At 41.2% G+C, this 18,509-nt stretch overlaps 1 protein-coding gene across 7 annotated transcripts in view; it reads left to right on the top strand.

Moving 5' to 3' along the window:
- The window catches only part of Atp8b (ATPase phospholipid transporting 8B), a 107,610-nt gene that overhangs the window by 84,371 nt on the left and 4,730 nt on the right, over positions 1-18,509 (top strand). For 4 of the 7 annotated variants that reach the window (XM_076791068.1, XM_076791067.1, XM_076791072.1 and 1 more), the window contains 11 exons: positions 4,540-5,020; positions 8,408-8,466; positions 8,583-8,795; positions 10,923-11,128; positions 11,483-11,638; positions 12,070-12,712; positions 13,787-13,963; positions 14,771-15,512; positions 15,966-16,158; positions 17,317-17,468; positions 18,156-18,508. In XM_076791068.1, coding sequence (XP_076647183.1) covers positions 4,540-5,020; positions 8,408-8,466; positions 8,583-8,795; positions 10,923-11,128; positions 11,483-11,638; positions 12,070-12,712; positions 13,787-13,963; positions 14,771-15,512; positions 15,966-16,158; positions 17,317-17,468; positions 18,156-18,508 — 3,375 coding nt within the window. The remainder of the gene's footprint in view (positions 1-4,539; positions 5,021-8,407; positions 8,467-8,582; positions 8,796-10,922; positions 11,129-11,482; positions 11,639-12,069; positions 12,713-13,786; positions 13,964-14,770; positions 15,513-15,965; positions 16,159-17,316; positions 17,469-18,155; position 18,509) is intronic. The other 3 variants (XM_076791070.1, XM_076791073.1, XM_076791074.1) reach the window with 3 other exon arrangements.

Below are 18,509 nucleotides of genomic sequence, written 5' to 3'. Positions count from 1 at the left end.
GGCCCCGAACAATTTTTTAACCGTTATTCGAATCAATTAATAATTTCCTAATGCAAAAATAAACTTATCTATTGTGTATCTGCATTTAGTCTACTAAGTAAATATTAGTAACAAAATGATAAAAGGAATAACAAATATTTAGTAGATTCTGTTTGAAATCTCCATTGCGCATCTGGTTCGATCTGATAAATAAGGCAAGGGGTTGAAAGTTTCAATTTTCTTTTTAATATATTTTTAGCTAGTAACGAGTTCTCATTATTTCGATAAACGATGCGATGGTTTTCAGGTTTTAAGTTTCATATTCTGTTACAATTAGACCGCAGATCTCCAGACACATTCTTATTTTTATGCACGGGTTTATGAAAACCGAAATAACGGAAAGGTTTCATTGCTAGTAGAACTAGAATAAAAGTGTGCCGTATATGCATACAGATCCGCAGCCTAGTAATCAACCGTGAGCAATCAGTTGATATAGATTATTCAAGGTGTTCCGCCTAAAACAAGCCGCCTGATTGCCTTCTCTAATTTCTTGAGTAATTTAAGTGATTTCAAGGGGCAGGTCAAATGCAGCAAAATCTTTTCCCCGAATCTCAATTTTTAATGTTTCATCAAGGTCGTCCATGATTTTTCCTTACATATGTGAACAGGGTTTGTCCTCTAAAATTTTGTAATTGGTTTAAAATTTAATTTTCATATATAAGTTTCAATCTGTGGAATTTAAGATTATAGATTGATATACGACTTGTGATGAGATTTCCTGTTCCACAAAAATTTCTTGCACTGTCACCGTCGCTAGATAAAATACAGTGTTTGTATTGCAAACAAATGAAGAAATAACATATATTATATCGAGAATACATATATGTTAAGAAAACCGATTTTCGAACAACGTTTTTCTTTATTTAAATCTTGCTACTGGTGCAAAAGAGCCACGGAAATGTGTGTTAGAGCAACCCGTGTAAGAAAATATGTGGACAGGAACTCAGGTGTACGTAACGTTAAAACTACCGAGCACTAAGAACCCCAGGTTCATGTTGCCTTGTAAAAATAACAAGACTGCATTTCTTGACACTTCGCGCAACTTTCATTACAATACACAACCGTGGGAAAACAAACTTATTCACTGATTTCCAAAAAGAAGCACGAATATTTCAATAATTCTAAAATGAAATCATCCAAAACAAGTAACTGATTACCACCTGAAAGTCGAGTGCTAATTCCTGATGAAACATCAAATGAGTTCTAATTTCGAAATTTCCCTAATAATTCGTCAATCCAGCATAATTATATGGCCCGTTTCACGTGAAATCGTATATAAATCCATTGCTTCTCGTCATCGAGATCAGTCATCGCGCTATAAACAAATATTCGGTATCCTAAAAACCTGATTTCCCGATTGTGTTGCGCGGCGAGCAGCACGAATGCCGCTGCGCCGCGCCGTCGGTGATGCAGCGAATGCATAAGTAATGGCATATACGATACTGGGTAAATGGTATTATAGGCGGGCGGCTCTAAGGTGATTCGCGAATCGCAGCTTTATTGTAGACGCCGGAAAAGTCTGTCGAATCGCATTCGCCGCGTGTCCGTGACACATTTGCGAGCAAGTAACGCCGCTCGCGCTCCGTCTCTCTCTTTCTTTCGCGTCGTCCCTACATTTGCACCAGTTTTCCAAATGCGCTTTCTGGAGCGTGGATGCCGCTTAATCATTTTTCTATACCCATTACGCGAGGTGACATCATTGCAGAAAGTAGACGGCAATCGATAACCCCTTGCACGTACAACCGACGCACACTGGTGCGATTAGGGTGCAGCTTGTCCCTATTAGTGAGCCCTTCCGTATTAAGCAACTGTGCAGTAAAAATTAACTTGAAATAATACACAGAGAAACTGTAAACGTACATGTTACAAAGGAAAATATTGCATTTTTTAACTCTCGAAGTATATGAAACATTTTTCCAAAGTTTGATCTTGATTATAGTCGCCAGATGAGGGGAGGCAGCACGAATTTAGGGGAAAAAGTTACCCTCTCTCTGCCAGTATCGGAGTATGCAGGACAGAGACGAAACGCGTCACGTGACCAAGCCGTGGCGGTAGAAAGGGAAATTAGAGTGGGGGAACAAGTCTTGATCTGGTTACTCTGGCTCCACATGCCCATTAACGGGCAAGGGTGCCCGCCGATGCCCGTGGGCACAGCTACGGGCAAGTAACTTAGCGGAGTGGGGGTAGCTGTGACAATACGTGTGACAAATTCATGCAGCGTTCCCCGCAGGGGCGTGGCTTCGTGCCCACCGATGATCGCTGCCCCTACGGGCAGACGCTGAACAGCTCCGATCTAGCGTATCCAGACCACTGACGCCCTTTGTATCGGAGAACCTTCGATTGTTTTCGTCCGAGGACGAATCGATCCATTTCTTTCCCCAGTCGTCTTCGTGCCGATTTCTTCGAATCACCTCAGACTTCGCGACGCTCGAAGTTCCTGAAGTTCTTACTTCAAGTCCTCGTGCCGGTGGTACATCAAAACGAAATTTAAAGGAAATTGTGTTCCCGAACGTTGAACTACGTTTGTAATCTCCGTTCCACGTCAAATCTCTATTCGATGACACCCCGGCAGCTTATGTTTCTTCCCGAGAAGATTGGAGCAGAGAGAAGAGAGAGAGAGAGAGAGAGAGAGAGAGTCGCGACCGGTTTTGAATACCAATCCCGGACTTCTGCGAACGCCGAAAGTTTCGTCGAGATTGCATTAGCGTTAGAAAGACGAGTCTCATCGGGTTGCTTTATGAAAATGATAATTTTGCTCTTTTCGCGTTAAACCTTGTCTTACACCTTGCTCTTTCGAGTTACGGTAACTTGACGCACGAAAATCAAACACCAGTTCAAACAGCCTTTTTTGTCGGGTAAATATACATGAATGGGATTTTTTACAATGTTTTGCAAAGAGTAATGCAACAGTGATCTGATTGGTAAAAATATCTGTGTTGGTATACGTGTACAGTGCTTTTAGTCTTCCTTTTTTGTACCGTTAATGAACGGCAGCGTAAAAGGGCAGAGACCAATTAGAACGGCTATAAATCGCTGAAAAGCAGGTCATTTTACTATATCCATTAGCAATCGAAGATGAGAAATTTTCTGAATGTATAGATCCAAACCCACGCACAAAATGTGCTGACGCGGCTGTCTTATTTCAGTCTGGCGTAAGAAAGCAATGTTGTTCCCTTGAAATGAAAAAAAAAAATGACGTTCGTGAAAGAATTTTTTTTCCGTTTCGTTCCCAACTTACACCATTTGAGATACAGAAGAAACATATGTATAAAGTCATAGTTGGATAAAATAATTCAGTGACGCTGTTCTAGGTAAAACACCTTCTCTTGTAATCAATTATAAACTTGTAAAACAGTAACCACCAAGGACCATCCAGAAACGTTAAAAAAAATTACGTTGGCTTTGTCCGTCGTTCTCTTCAGGATTCAAGACAATAAAAAATATTGTAATGTTCGGTCGTACTACTTGAATTTTTTATAATTTTCGCACAGACGTGGAACGGTTTCGCTTTTGCATAATAATACTTTAGTAATACTTTTTTTGTTTAGTTTTCTGTGCTGATACGACACGATGCGTATAAACACTTGCATCCAAATGCATTAAGGACTGTTTGTCTGATCGGTGGTGAACGAATACATTACGTGTCTGTGAGGACGATATAAATCGATCTTAATGGTAGAGACATACATTTCCCTAATACCTTTCTGAAGTATCGTTAATCCATCCGTCGAGCCTGTCCAACGTATACGGGGTGGGACAATAATCTTGTCCATATTTCCTTGAATATTTCGTAATAATACGAAAAAATTGTATATACAAAAGTTGCATAGTATAGGGAAAGGGGAAATATTGAAGAATTCATTTAAAGAAATCCGAAACTTGGATACAACTTTTGTATATATAATTTTTCCGTATTATTACAACTAACGGAGATATTCAAGGGTGGACAAAGTTATAGCTCCACCACGTGTACAACGCCAGCATTAATTTTTAATATACAGCCGAATAGATAATTCAACAATGCTATTTACGATTTAATCGAACACGTTCGACCGGTGGCGCACGCTATTTTGCATTTCGAGAACGTGACACCGATTGAAACGATTCAGCCAGGGGGTGGCACAACATTGCGTTTCTCGGGCGACCATTTTAGGGCTTCGCGGTGCGAGTTGCGTTTCACGAGGTCAGATGATGCACCATTGCATCAGAACCGGGACGAAACGCGAGCTGGGGTCAAACACGGCGAAGTAGGTCTGCGAAACGATCGCAATTTAGCGAGCGGGAAGGTAAACGATCTCGCGGAGAAGCACACACAGAGGAAAGCCGAGAGAGAGAGAGAGAGAGAGAGAGAGAGAGAGAGAGAGAAAGAGCAAGGTAGAGAGAAATTATGCTGGCCACGTAAAAAGCGCATTCGTCGTGCCAAACGGCGTGTCCTCGACCAATCGTTAACGCGTTTCACCGCGAAACCTGTAACGCAATGCCGTTGTGTGACGGTCGAAGGTGAAGGACTGCGACGAGGCGGACAGAGTCTCGGCAGCGTGCACGACCACGAAATCGGACGCCGAAGATAGCCGGAAGGGATCGACGGCCACGGGCTCGGTGTACAATGACGAGGAGGGCGCCGGCACCAGGAAGAAGAAGAAGAAACGTCGGAAAACGAGGAACAAACAGCATTTGCAGCTGCATCATCTGCCGCAGGACCCGTCCGCCGACAATCAGCAGACGGTGGTGAACCTGGCATCGACCTCGGACGAAGTCGAGGCGGTCGGCGAATGCTCGAAAAGGGACTCGTCCAGCAGCCTGGGCGGCGCCAGCCGGCACACCTTCCGGGAGTCTTTGCTCACCGTCCTCGGCAAGCTGGTAATCTGGAAGGGCACCAGGTACCGGTCGGCCGCAGCCGCGTCCTCTTCGTCCTCGGCGCCACAGAATTCACCGCCCCCGACCGAGTGCATGGGCCGCAGCACTTCCTTCTTTTCCAGCGGTGAGTCTCGTCGCGTTAGCTACCCCTCGTCCCCGTAGAGTCCAGCAACCTAGGAACCGGCATGATTTCGATACCGGTACATCCGTAGAACCAGTGGTAGGTCAGCTTGTTGCCAAAACCAGTGAAAGTCTCAGATCGATACCCAAGCTGCGGTAGCAGTAGTTTTTAAGCAAAAGGAATTGGAGGATCAGTTGGACTGTAGGAATAAAAACTTTGTAAAGTCCGTAATTCCAGTCAGAAAGTTTGAAATTGGTACCAGTTGAGGCGAACAGTAGTGCAAGCCTGTAGAGTCGTGACATCTGTAGGACTAGTGAGAGGTCTGCTCGATCCCAAGACCAATGATCTGAAATTGATAGCAAGCTTGAGTCGCGAACGTGTGGAACCAATCGGATAGGGTGGTAAGAAGTTGGAGGTAACAGGCGGTAGAAGTCGCGGGAGTAATGTAGGAGCGCTAGAACTATGTAAGCCTAACGTCCGTAGGCTCGGTGAGAAATGGAAGTTTCGAGTTGATACCGAGACGCGACGGTAGCGGCCTGTAACCAGGAGGAAATTAAGGGTTGTAAGAATTTGAGGCTAACAGAAATATAAGAGCGAGACAACCGTAGGAATGCCGAGACCGTAGAATCGCGACGTCTGTAGGCCTAATGAAAGGTCTGCGTGGCTCTGAGATCAATGGTCGTCTCAAATTGATACCGAGGTTAAACGGTGGCTATCTGGAGCTAATAGGAAGCTAGGAGCTGGAAGAAGTTGAGGGTAACAGGAGTTTGAGGCCAGGACGAATGTAGGAGCACCAGAGCAGTGGAATTGTAACATCCGCAAGCTCGGAGAAGCTAAGATCGGTTTAATCCTGGGATAAATTGAAGTCTCAAATTGCTAGGCAAGCTAGGACAGCAGCAATTTGAATCCAATAGGAAGTTAGGGCCTGTAACGGATTTAGGCCAACATTGGTTTGAAGTTAGGACGATTGTATGGGCGCTAAAACAGCACGGTTCGAACCTGTCTGGAACGAGGGTTGGTCAGTTGAAATCAGAGATTAATGAAGGTCTCAAATTGGTACCAGGTTCGAATGGTCGAACGGATCGGAGCCAAAAGAAAGTTGAAGAAGTTGGGTATGAATCCGGGGTCAAGTGCGCTAGCACACAAAAGTCACGCATTGTACAAAACGAGGGGCCGCGAATAAAGATATTGTCGAACCAGCGGAACCGGGTGGATTCTAATTGCCACGGCAAATGATATAGTACAAAAGTCATGCGACTTCTTGTCCCTGCGGGTTGTCGTTTCCATCTGGTCTGACCAAACTATACATACCGGATTCAGTATAGTAAGATACGGGAAACCAGTCTAAAGTTCGCTTGTTAATTTTCCATTGAAGAGTACATTATTGCACGTTTTGTCCCTTTAACCCCTTGTCGTACAAATTAAATGTCCAGATAAATAGTCCCTATCAAAGGATATAGCCGGATAAGCAGATAAAAAATGCGTCATTGTTTTTGCGAATGGACAATCTGGGTATTTAGCGTCTGTCACATTTTTCCAGAATTTAAAAATAGCACAAAAACCAATATTTTTCATTTTACTCCATGATTACCCTTCCGGTCGAGATACGGGGCTAACGTTTTTCAGAACATGTTTCCTCGCGATTCCTTATCGAATCGTTCACACGCCGTTTGATTCGATCCAATGGCATTTTCGACCATCTTATCCGGCCATACCCTTCTGATTTCATAGCTACCGCCGAGCAGTCTTCCGACTTTCGTACGTTTGTCTGTACGTTCTTAAATTCGCCATAAAGTCGGGCGCACTTGACCCCGTTCTCGTAACGGGCGGACTCCATGAAAAGGCACTTGTTCGCGTAAAAGGAACAGTCGATTGCGTCGGAAGTACTCGTCCGTGTTGTAATCAGATAGCGGCGGCGTGATGCGGTGTTGTAACGTTTGCAAATTTTAGCGTCCATTTAGATGAAGCGGTTACGATAATGCGCTCGCGCCGTGGCGGCGGGAGGGTAGGAGAAAAAAAAAGTGCGGCACGTTAGTCAACCCGGTTGTCGCCGCCTAATCCCGTAATCCGTTTTATTCGTAAAATGCCCTCTGCCCCCTCCCCCCAACCCCCTTCTCGTTACGCAACACCGCCGTTGACCACATCCGCGCAAATGAGCCCGCGTCCGCCGTTACGGCTTAACGCTTTTGCTTACCCGATTTTAATTGCAGTTCCGCACGCGATCCGGGACTATCTCGTTTTGCAATTACGATAAATTATTACTTCGCGCCGCCGTTTACACGGCGTGGCTTGCATCTCGCAAGTTCTCGCGGCGGTTCGCACCTTTCGCAAGCCCCTCCGAGATTCGCAATCGTGGCTCGCGACGTTACGGAAACATCTTTCGGAAGCGGGACCGAATTTCTGCGACCGAGCCAAGAACCAAAAACATTTCTCGGATTTTTCCGAACGGAAAAACTCCCCGCTTCGGCACGGAGTAACGGTTTAGCTTTGGGGTCTGCGTTTGAAGGGCTCGGAAGCCGAGCAGTGTAAGTCCGAGTTTATCATATCAATTTATTTGAACCAAAGCGGCTTAGCTGTTCTCTCTTGGGCTCAAGTTTATTTGTATAATCACATGTTTGTGGAGTTATTGGCTCCTGAGGGGCCCGTTCGGAACTTGATTATCAGATAAATCGCAGAGAAAAATGATTCCGCAATGTACAGTGGAATGAGCTTTCTACAGATTTTTCGACAAAATGTAGGACTGTCATCTCGGAACTGTTCCATTTCTCATAAATTCCGGTCGGGAATTTCTGTTTCATGCGACACGGAATTCGGATCTCGAGAAGGAAGACGCGAAGCGTGGCACGATTCTGAAAATTCCGCCCACGCCTGTATAAATAGAAGAGACCGTTATATTTTTATTCCGCATGTAACAGCGGCGACGAAACATTGCGCGACCGTAACCGTCGAAACCCGTGAAATAAAAGACTCGAATCGTTGCCAGTTTTCCAATTGTTACCGTGTCGCAAACAATGGTCTCGCGTTGTTATTTGGTTCCGTCGCTATTTCATTTGCGGAGACAGCGTTCAGCTGTTTCATTCATACGTAATACTTAATTGATACTTTCACTGGCTTTTGTTAATCCCCGTCCCAGTCGACCGCTAATAACGAACCGCGAAAATTATAATCGGCGCGCGTTGCGTTACGCGCGCGAGCGGCCGTACGAAAACGTAGATAAAAAGAAAGAGCGTGATCAGTTGCCTGCATCGAGCTGGAAACAACACCGTGAAATGAGAATCATCGATCGACGTTTAGGCGAGCAGATAACCGTTTTGTACATGCCAGGTTTCCGCCACGGTCAAATCGCACGGATCGATAATAAAATTGTGCTATTCTTTTTTCTTTTTTCAGAAACGGAGAGGAGAATTCGCGCCAATAATCGCGACTTCAACTCACAGTTTAATTATGCGGTAAGATTTACATTCCCGTAATGTTCTGTTCGCCGCGTTAATTAAGACCAGGCGGCGGGCGGCGTGCTCTTTGAGAACGACAAACGGACTTCCGCCATTGTACTTTTCTTTTTTAGAACAACTACATCAAGACGTCCAAGTATTCGGTTCTGTCGTTCCTACCATTAAATTTATTCGAGCAATTTCAACGGCTCGCCAACTTTTACTTCCTATGCCTGCTGGTGCTTCAGATAATCCCCGCTATCTCCTCTTTGACCCCCATCACTACAGCCATACCCCTTATAGGGGTGCTCATGCTCACTGCCATCAAAGATGCTTACGACGATTTTGTGAGTATGAAAGACTCTCTGCGTTTCTGTCGTAGACGAAGGGGTGATTTCTTAATGATCTTTCCCGCCGGCAATATTTGTCACGAATTTTCTTTTTCAACCCTTATGTCGATGACCAACGTTCCCATTCGGTAACGTTGTGCTCGTTAGACTTGATCGTTTATGCTACAGACGCAAGCTTAATTTATTGGGTTGTCCGGAATGTTCGTGCCGATTTTTAAGGGAAACTCAAACGCAGTACATTTAAATTTCGATATACATTTATTGAATTATTATCCAACGAGTATCCAACTTTCCACTATCCAACGTTATAATCCAAAGAGTATCCAACAATTTTCCGAGGAAAAGAGTCGCAAAAGTCGATTCTTTTAACCACTTTTCGTAAACCATAACTTCGTTTCGTACAAATGGAAATAACTTTTGGCAACGAAAGAACTTTCTAGAACGGACCTAAATGATTCTAGAATCTCGTTGCGACTTTCATTTGTCCCAGTATGCATTGAAAATGAAGTCTCGAGTAAAAGTCTGAATCAAGCGGAAAGAGCTTAACGCAAAGGGAAGAACGCGAATACAAAAGAAAATAATGCAAAATGAATTTATTGTTTGTGGACAACCTTGCGAAGCGGTCTTAAAACTATAGGCAGCAGGAGTCGATTAAAACCCTTTGTATGGCTATGCTGTGTCTGAAAGAAGCTTGGTAATTTTTTTTTCAACGGTAATACCTCAAAGGACGTTGTTATTCAAAACAATTTGTTGTCTTATTAATGAAAAGGACATTCATAGCTACAGTTATTTATTGTACGCCTATATTTTCTGCAATTGTTAAGTATCGGACATTTAGAACTGAAACAAAATTTTATTACATTATTACATTCTCTTTGAAAGCCTCGTCTCGAGTCTAACTCGAAATTATAAGACTAATTATTATTAATTATTATTTTCTTATGTCTTTCATTTTTAAGAATTGTTCAGAAAGTTGTTACCGTATAATATTACTTAAATTATCATCTTAGCTGAAAGGGTTGAAAGTAGCTGATCGCCATTGTGCGAGAGTGTGCGAACGTTTTTTGAAAAATAAATAAGGTTAAAAGGCTCAGCTGGTCGTAATTAGGTTCGACCGTGTGCATAATGCGTCCGGTGCATTCCTCGTGTCGACCAGCTGAAAAATGCTGTCTTAACTTTCCTAAGTGGAAAAGTGTTGCTTCTGTTTACGCTACGCGAGAATGGCTACGATAATGAATTCATTGATACTCGCCGTCTAACGTTAAATTGCTTGCTCGAGATCTGTCGTGGTTTCACACGAACCCGAGATGACTCGTGTCCAGTTATTTTTAAGCACTCGTGCAAACGATATCCATATCTCCTCAAACGTTCTTCGATCAGATACCTTTGATTCAATTATAGTACGGTAATTAAGAATTAATTCCTCGAGGAGACCTGTCGATCTTGATCGCAATGCGATCCCGCTTCCAATACGAACTGCACTCTCGGCGCATAATTCATGTGCAACCTTGAACTTAAAACCCTCGATTTTTATGAATCTCAACATTATTATTTTATTATCTCGACCGTACAATTATGCCGACTACAATTTCTAGAGATCTCTGTGGATAAATGCGTTACGTTGAATCGGGCAATCGTAAATTATATCACGGTTTTTGTACTCCTGAGGTCATTTGAAGTGATTTTTTCCTTCGCGAAAATATTCTCCGTAAAAACACAGATTTTGTTCACAAACTAATGATTATTGGAAAATAAGCAAACTGCAATGAGAAAGAGATAAAATAATCTGTGACATGTTAGTGTTAGTTTTCGGAAAAGAAACAGAAGATATTTGCAAGAAATCACCCCTTTTTATAATCGAATTTTATTGAGAAATACTGTATACGTATAAAGCGAACATTAACACTTTATCTACCGGAAGCCTTATCAACGAATAGGCTTCTCAGTAATTGTTCAATTTTTCTACACAATAATTGCAAACGAAATTGTTAGATCACGTTATCGAGTTTCTGTTAAAAAGTCCTCAGCCATGGGCCATAGACTTCCAAAAATTATGGAATAATCGTAGATAATGTGTTAATAGCGTCTTCGATAATGCTTGTTAACATACAAAATGGATTCTAGCAACGGCATAGCAGCGACTCGCAAGTGAACAATCGAAAATCTCAGACTCTCCGAGGTACTAGTCTGAGAGAAGAGAAGTGGTCGCAAGTCCAAGTAGGCGATGTAATCAGAATGGAGAACGATCAGTTCGTTGCTGCCGACGTCCTTCTTTTATCTACTAGTGAGCCGAACGGTCTTTGTTACATTGAAACTGCGGAATTAGATGGGTACGTATTAACATTGGGAACAGCAACAGTGGCGGATTTAGGGGGAAGTTATCGAGGCCATAGCCCTGAAAATTTTTGGAAAAGTACCGAAGGCACAAGTCACAATGTTCAAATGACGTTGTAGGAAATTACAAGAAATCATTTAAAGCCTACGACAGGGGAGTGCAGAATGCGAGTTTCTAACTCACTCCCATCGTGTCTGAAAAATAGGTTGAACAAAATTAGGGTAGTAAACTTAGAGCTGAGGTGTAGATGTAGCCCCTAGGAGGCTCAAGTATAAATCCGCCACTGAACAGCAATGGAATAATAATAATAACAATAACAGCAGCAACAACAACAATACTACTATTTCAGGGAAACGAATTTGAAGTGTCGGCAGTGTTTAGCCGAAACTGCCGAGATGATGGACAACCACGAATTGATTGGTCAATTTGATGGAGAGATTGTTTGCGAAACACCTAACAACTCGCTAAATAAATTTGATGGTACACTCACGTGGAGGTCACAAAAGTAAGTAGCCTCTTCAAACTTGGGAACCACCGGTTCATCCCCAACTCGAAGTGACACTTAAGTTTGCCATTTAAGCCATTGAGTTCCATTTAAACTTTTTTCAAAATATTAATTCAATGTTCAAAATTGTTCGAGCGATACAAGACTAGAAAACTTAATTGGTAACTCAAATACACAAGCCTTCTTAAACGTTTGTTTCAACATTTTCTGTACTCGAAATGCGGTATGACCTTGTTAAAGAACTGGTCCGCTTTGGACAGTAAAAGAAAGGGATGAAAGTGATGGAACTTATTAACTATGTTTGAGTAAAACAAAATCCAATACAAAAACGTATATTAAGGCAAGACAAAATTTGTGATAATTGCTGTAAGAGTTTAGTAATAGCTTGTTACTCTTTCTCCCCTATTAATATGAATTTGCGTTTGTTGCAGATACGCATTGGACAACGATAAAATAATATTACGGGGTTGCGTGCTTAGGAATACGCAATGGTGCTATGGGGTGGTCATCTTTGCAGGCAAGGATACCAAATTGATGCAAAACTCAGGGAAGACCAAATTTAAGAGGACCTCTATAGATAGGCTGCTGAATCTTCTGATCATCGGGATAGTGTTCTTTTTACTTTCGATGTGTTTGTTCTGTATGATCGGCTGTGGCATTTGGGAGAGCCTGGTCGGCCGTTATTTCCAAGTGTATCTGCCGTGGGACTCGCTGGTGCCTACCGAGCCCATGGGCGGTGCCACAGTGATCGCTCTGCTTGTGTTCTTTTCTTACGCTATTGTATTGAACACGGTGGTGCCAATCAGTTTGTACGTGAGTGTCGAAGTTATCCGATTCGTTCAGTCGTTTTTGATTAACTGGGACGAGGAGATGTACTACGCGCCCACGAACACGCACGCTAAGGCAAGGACTACCACGTTAAACGAGGAGTTGGGACAAATAGAATATATATTTTCCGATAAGACCGGAACACTCACGCAGAATATTATGACTTTTAACAAGTGTTCCGTGGCGGGGAAATGTTACGGGGACGTTATCGACGAAGTTACCGGTGAAGTCGTCGATCTCAACGAGGTGAGTCTGTTCGTCTCTCTATCTGTAACCAGACTCGATGCTGATCATGGGGTACGTGTCTCACTGAATCGTTCGTTGTAACGACGCCGTCAAATATAGTCCATTTTATCTTCTCTATGTAGCTTTTAATGTGTTGCGTAATTGTACCAATAGAATGTTCAAGTGATACACTGGTTTATTATTACAACTGAGTTTACTGTGACTCGCGACGTTCACTGCACCAACGATATTTGAATTTTCTCGTTGTCGTGTAGACGCTTTGCATCAGAAAATACACATAATTATGCAATCTCACGAACGAGTATGAAACAGAGTTTATTTTCAATGATACGTTCACTTAAATACACATGTTTCGTTGTATTTTTAACTTACCGGTTATCCCACCCGATGTTAATATTCCAATTTCATTATAGTTATTCTTAGCGACAATGTATTCATAATATTTGTATACATAATATCTCCTAATAATTTCTTGACATACACAGGATATGTAATACCTTTCTTCAGGTCCTTCGCGCGGCCTCCCACAAAATGTAGTAATATCACAATTTTTATTTCAATATTTCTCGCTATGAATAATAATAACGTTATAAATTGGAATGGTAATATCAGATGAGACACTCTATATGCATGCTTCTACAAAATACAATTAAGTCGTCAAGAAGCATCGGTACTCAACAACATTTCATTCATTCCATGTTTGTTATCAAGAAAGAATATGCAGTCTCTACTCTATAAATGTCCGAAATATCTAGCTTATAATTGTCCCAGAACTATCCCCACTACGGCGGGGTATACCCCGTAAGGGGCCAACAAGCTCGGAATAGAATTAGAGAATAGTATCTTCTAGCCGATAATTGTCCTTGGCCAGACCCATTTTTTGAACAATTATCAAGTAGACACTATATCGCGTTCGTTTCCATTTACTGAAAGTTTGAAATATCCTCAGGGCCCAAGGAATGTTTATTGTGCAGTATTCTGTTTCTTGATAACAAAATCGAATCATCTCACAGTTTGGCCATATTTTGCATAAGTTTTCATGTACATCACTTAGCATGTGTGTGCTGCATGTAGACGGACAAAGCTGCTCAAACGCCAACGATGAGATGGAAAAACGGCCAAGAATTTGTTCAAGTTTATACGCCGATAACTGGTCCGAGCGTACGTCTACTGGAACACGTGGACAGGATATCCAATATGATTCCAGAACGAGGCATCTATGGCAGTCCGATGATTCCACATAAACTTTCAGTACGCATGTTAATAATTAATGCACATCTTCCGCCAAGCGAGGAGTGTTTCGTTCAATGTACTGTTCTCATCTATTGTTCTGTTTCTATGCTTTCTGTTGCAAGTAGAGTTCAAGTATAGTACCTGCACTATTATTTGCACTAAACGTAATTATTATTGTCACTAAATTACTCGCTTTGATACTCATTAGCATTAGAGATGGGATGAAGTTCTCAATACAGTTAAACAGAGCCAAACCTTTTGCAAATATTATATAATAAATAGAAACAAATATTCTCAACATTTTGATAGTTTGCTAACTGTTTCTATATTTCTTTGTTCAAATATACAGGGTGTCCCAAAAATGTAGTAATTCCTTAAAGAGGGTGACACCCTGTACGCATCAAGAGATCACAGGGACATACAAAAATTTATGGAAAATTGTCATGAATAGGTTGAAATACGCATTCTATTTCAACAAAGACAATAATTGTAATCTGTAAACTTGTATACCAACAACCTCTTGTAATATACTTTATCCCATCTGGAATTAGCATATTAGTTTGCATGCGTAGAACGCCACCATGGTCCGCTTAGATAGAACAAATTAATGTTGACGATGCTTTAAGGAATTATAAAATTCTAACATCTTATGTGCCCGCTGACTTACACCAAATCTATTTATCTGGAGGCAAGGTATTTAACTTCGAGTTCTGGTACTTCCATTTCCACATACTGTCTCTTGTGTGTCGTAATTAACATTATATCGACCGCGAAAAACCGGGAACAACGGGACACTTATAGTAACGTTCGACTGTGCTTTTACAGACATTACCGCCGTTAGATTTCTCGTTCAACAAAGACTACGAGCCGGAGTTCAAGTTCTACGACAGCGCGCTGCTCGAGGCTGTGAAGAGGAACAACGAGGACGTTCACAGTTTCTTTCGGCTGCTGGCGCTCTGTCACACCGTCATGCCCGAGGAGAAGAACGGCAAGCTAGAATATCAAGCGCAGTCGCCGGACGAGGCAGCCCTTGTGTCCTCCGCGAGGAACTTCGGTTTCGTGTTCAAAGAAAGATCTCCAAACAGCATAACGATCGAGGTGATGGGCAACCGGGAAGTCTACGAGCTGCTCTGCATCCTCGACTTCAACAACGTCAGGAAAAGAATGTCGGTGATCCTGAGGAGAGACGGACATCTTAGATTGTACTGCAAGGGGGCGGACAATGTTATCTACGAACGGTTGAAAAAAGGCAGCGAGGACATCATGGCGACAACGTTAGATCATCTTAATAAATTCGCGGGCGAGGGCCTGAGAACATTGTGCCTTTCGGTCCGAGACCTGGACGAACAGTTCTTCAATGATTGGAAACAACGTCATCAAGAAGCTGCCCTCAGCCAAGAGAACAAGGACGACAAGTTGGATGCGATCTACGAGGAGATCGAGAAAGACATGACGTTGTTGGGTGCGACTGCCATTGAAGATAAGTTGCAGGACGGTGTACCTCAAACTATTGCTAATTTAGGTCTTGCTGGTATCAAGATCTGGGTGTTAACTGGGGACAAGCAAGGTAAAAAATATATATATATAAATTGGTGACCGTTGCGTGTACATACAGTAGGGGACAAAATTAAGTGGACGCCATTTTAGAACTTTTTTACGGTTGGATCGAACGAGTTGACTTTTTTTTTGACACGTTAGAAGAATTAGTTTACTTAGTTTTTAAAGTGTGTCCACTTAATCTTGTCCCGGACTGTCTGTTGTTATACAGTTTGTCCCACCTGAGACTGAAGAACTGTGTGCTACTTCGGACAAAAAGTATTTAATCAAATAAATCAAATATGTTCATGATAAAACTTATTATATATAAAGAAAATATTAATGTAAAGATTCACGTGTTTTTTATGATTATTCTTAAGGTGATTCAACATGGTGGGACACTGTATAAGTGTATGAATATACATTTACAATGTATAGTGATTTCATTGTGAAACAATACTTATATGATTTTGTCTGTGTACAGAAACCGCTATCAACATTGGCTATTCCTGCCAGTTGTTGACAGACGACCTTACAGATGTCTTTATAGTGGATGCTACTACTTACGACGGTGTTGAAAATCAATTGTCACGATACTTGGAAACAATCAAAACAACTTCCAGCCATCAAAATCGGCCGACACTCTCCGTTGTCACATTCAGGTGGGACAAGGAAAGGTCAGGCACATGAAAGAGACGGAGTACAACCATTAACCTTCTCCATACCTATTTCTGACTAATTAACGCATTTATTTTTCAAAGTTTCTCTCTCGTATTGAATGTGGCATCATGTTCTGTGTAACGCTTTCTTTGTTCTGGTTATGCCTACGAATCAAATTGTTCAGACTTAGTTCTCTATCTCTTTGACATCATGATGTACTGAGAAGCCAGAATTTCTGATACTGGGACGTATGATATGATACTCCTCTCTCGTTAGTCATGAACTTTTCTAATTACGTTTCCGCTATGAAATGTCGAGCGGTTACAATATTATTTGGCATGCATTTCACGAAACTGTGTAACGATGTCGATAAGTTCTATCGAACCTTGTTTTAATTTCATTCGATTTGCTATGCATATAATAACGATACCAATATTCTCAGATTTAAATTCCGTTCCTTTTCTCCAAATCTACCGAGACACGAAGAAGCATATAACTTGCATGCAAAATTGAGGATACGTTTATTTATACATATGGAAACGTTGAAGTTTCACCAAATATTCTCCATTCTTTGACAACTGAAAGATATTCGAACCATTTACCACATGCTTGTCGATTATATTATAATGTAGACACTTCAGTATTAGTAGATTAGGTAACTAGTCCTTTTTCTTCTTAAATACTACAATCTTTCGTTTTGTACATTCTCAACGCCCCACGATTTTGTTTTTAACATTTATAGCCCAGACGAATAATGAAAATTACCATGTGCTTGATACTCACTCCTTCTCTTTCTGTATGCTTAAAATTAATCTTAGTAATAATGATAATAACACGAAGAGTATGGTGCTTATGTCACATTATTATATACATATATACATACATATATATATATATAGTAGTCCATGATACAGTGCACTGTGTGTATTGTTTATAATTAATGCGCATCGTTTTTTACATCCAAAGCAGCAGTTCAAGTTCCCCTTTTTCTTATGCAAGTAAAACTTATATATTTTACCACATATATACATATTGTACTTGATAGCAGCTATTGCATATTCAATTCACTTCTGTAAAAAAAGAAACCAGGATTCAACTTTGTCAAATTGAAGTCTTACGTATGTATAGAACAGCCGTCATTTAATATCTTTTTTTTTTATATTTTCTATATACAGCAGTGACACCGAATACAATCCTAGCAGAGACGAGCAAGATGAACACGAAATGGAACAGGCCACAGGATTCGCTGTAGTTATCAACGGGCATTCGTTAGTTCATGCGTTGCATCCACAACTGGAACAACTTTTTCTTGATGTATCAAGCCAATGTAAGCGAATCAAAAATATTTGTACGTACAGGGTGTTCACGCTATTGCTAGCAAGCGTTTTCCTTGGAAATAATAATGATTAGAAAAAAAATGATAGAGGAAAAAATAATATTGTTTTTTGCCAGCATCGTAATGGCGTGTGTAATTTTTCTGTGTTCGAACTATTTTTTTTGTAGAAATGAAGGTGACCATCAATTTTTTAAATGGAACAAATTTTTTTATATTGTGTGAAAGCGTGTGTCAGGACAAATTCATTCGTATACGGCACAATGACCTTTGATCATACAAGGTCAGAAATGAAAAAAACATTTTAAGTATTTCGCACATAATATTTCATAAAAGTATACAAAATACATCGCTCAGATATGTAAACGACTTGAAAAGCAAAAGAACTATCATGGACAACATGCACAAGGAAGTCACAATGAATATTTATTGTAGCCTCGTCAATCAAGAATACTTGTAAACACATTAGTGCGAATTATTCAAAATGTCATTATGTTGCTTGCAAAAAACAATATTACTTTTTCGGTGTTCATCGAACACCCTGTATATAATTATGTTTATAATTCCTTGGATAACTGCAGTACCTTAAAGAATTGCTTGTTATTGATAATAGAAAAAAAGAAATTATACAAGTTTCCCTGTCAATTAGTATTCAACACTTGACTTATCGCAAAATTTCAGGCAAAGCTGTGATATGTTGTCGCGTGACACCCTTACAAAAAGCAATGGTCGTCGAGTTAATCAAGAAAAATAAAAATGCTGTGACCTTGGCGATTGGGGACGGTGCTAATGACGTCTCAATGATCAAGACAGCTCACATTGGCGTTGGCATCAGCGGTCAAGAAGGACTGCAAGCTGTGTTGGCATCCGACTATTCGATAGGACAATTTAGATTTCTGGAAAGACTGCTCCTCGTTCATGGTAGATGGTCGTACTATAGAATGAGCAAATTTCTTAGGTATTTTTTTTACAAGAACTTCGCGTTTACGCTATGCCACATCTGGTTTGCCTTTTTCTGCGGATTCAGCGCACAGG

The sequence above is a fragment of the Halictus rubicundus genome, chromosome 7, assembly GCF_050948215.1.
Source record: "Halictus rubicundus isolate RS-2024b chromosome 7, iyHalRubi1_principal, whole genome shotgun sequence".
Taxonomy (NCBI): Eukaryota; Metazoa; Arthropoda; class Insecta; order Hymenoptera; family Halictidae; genus Halictus; species Halictus rubicundus.
This window is presented reverse-complemented; position numbering and strand designations above follow the sequence as displayed.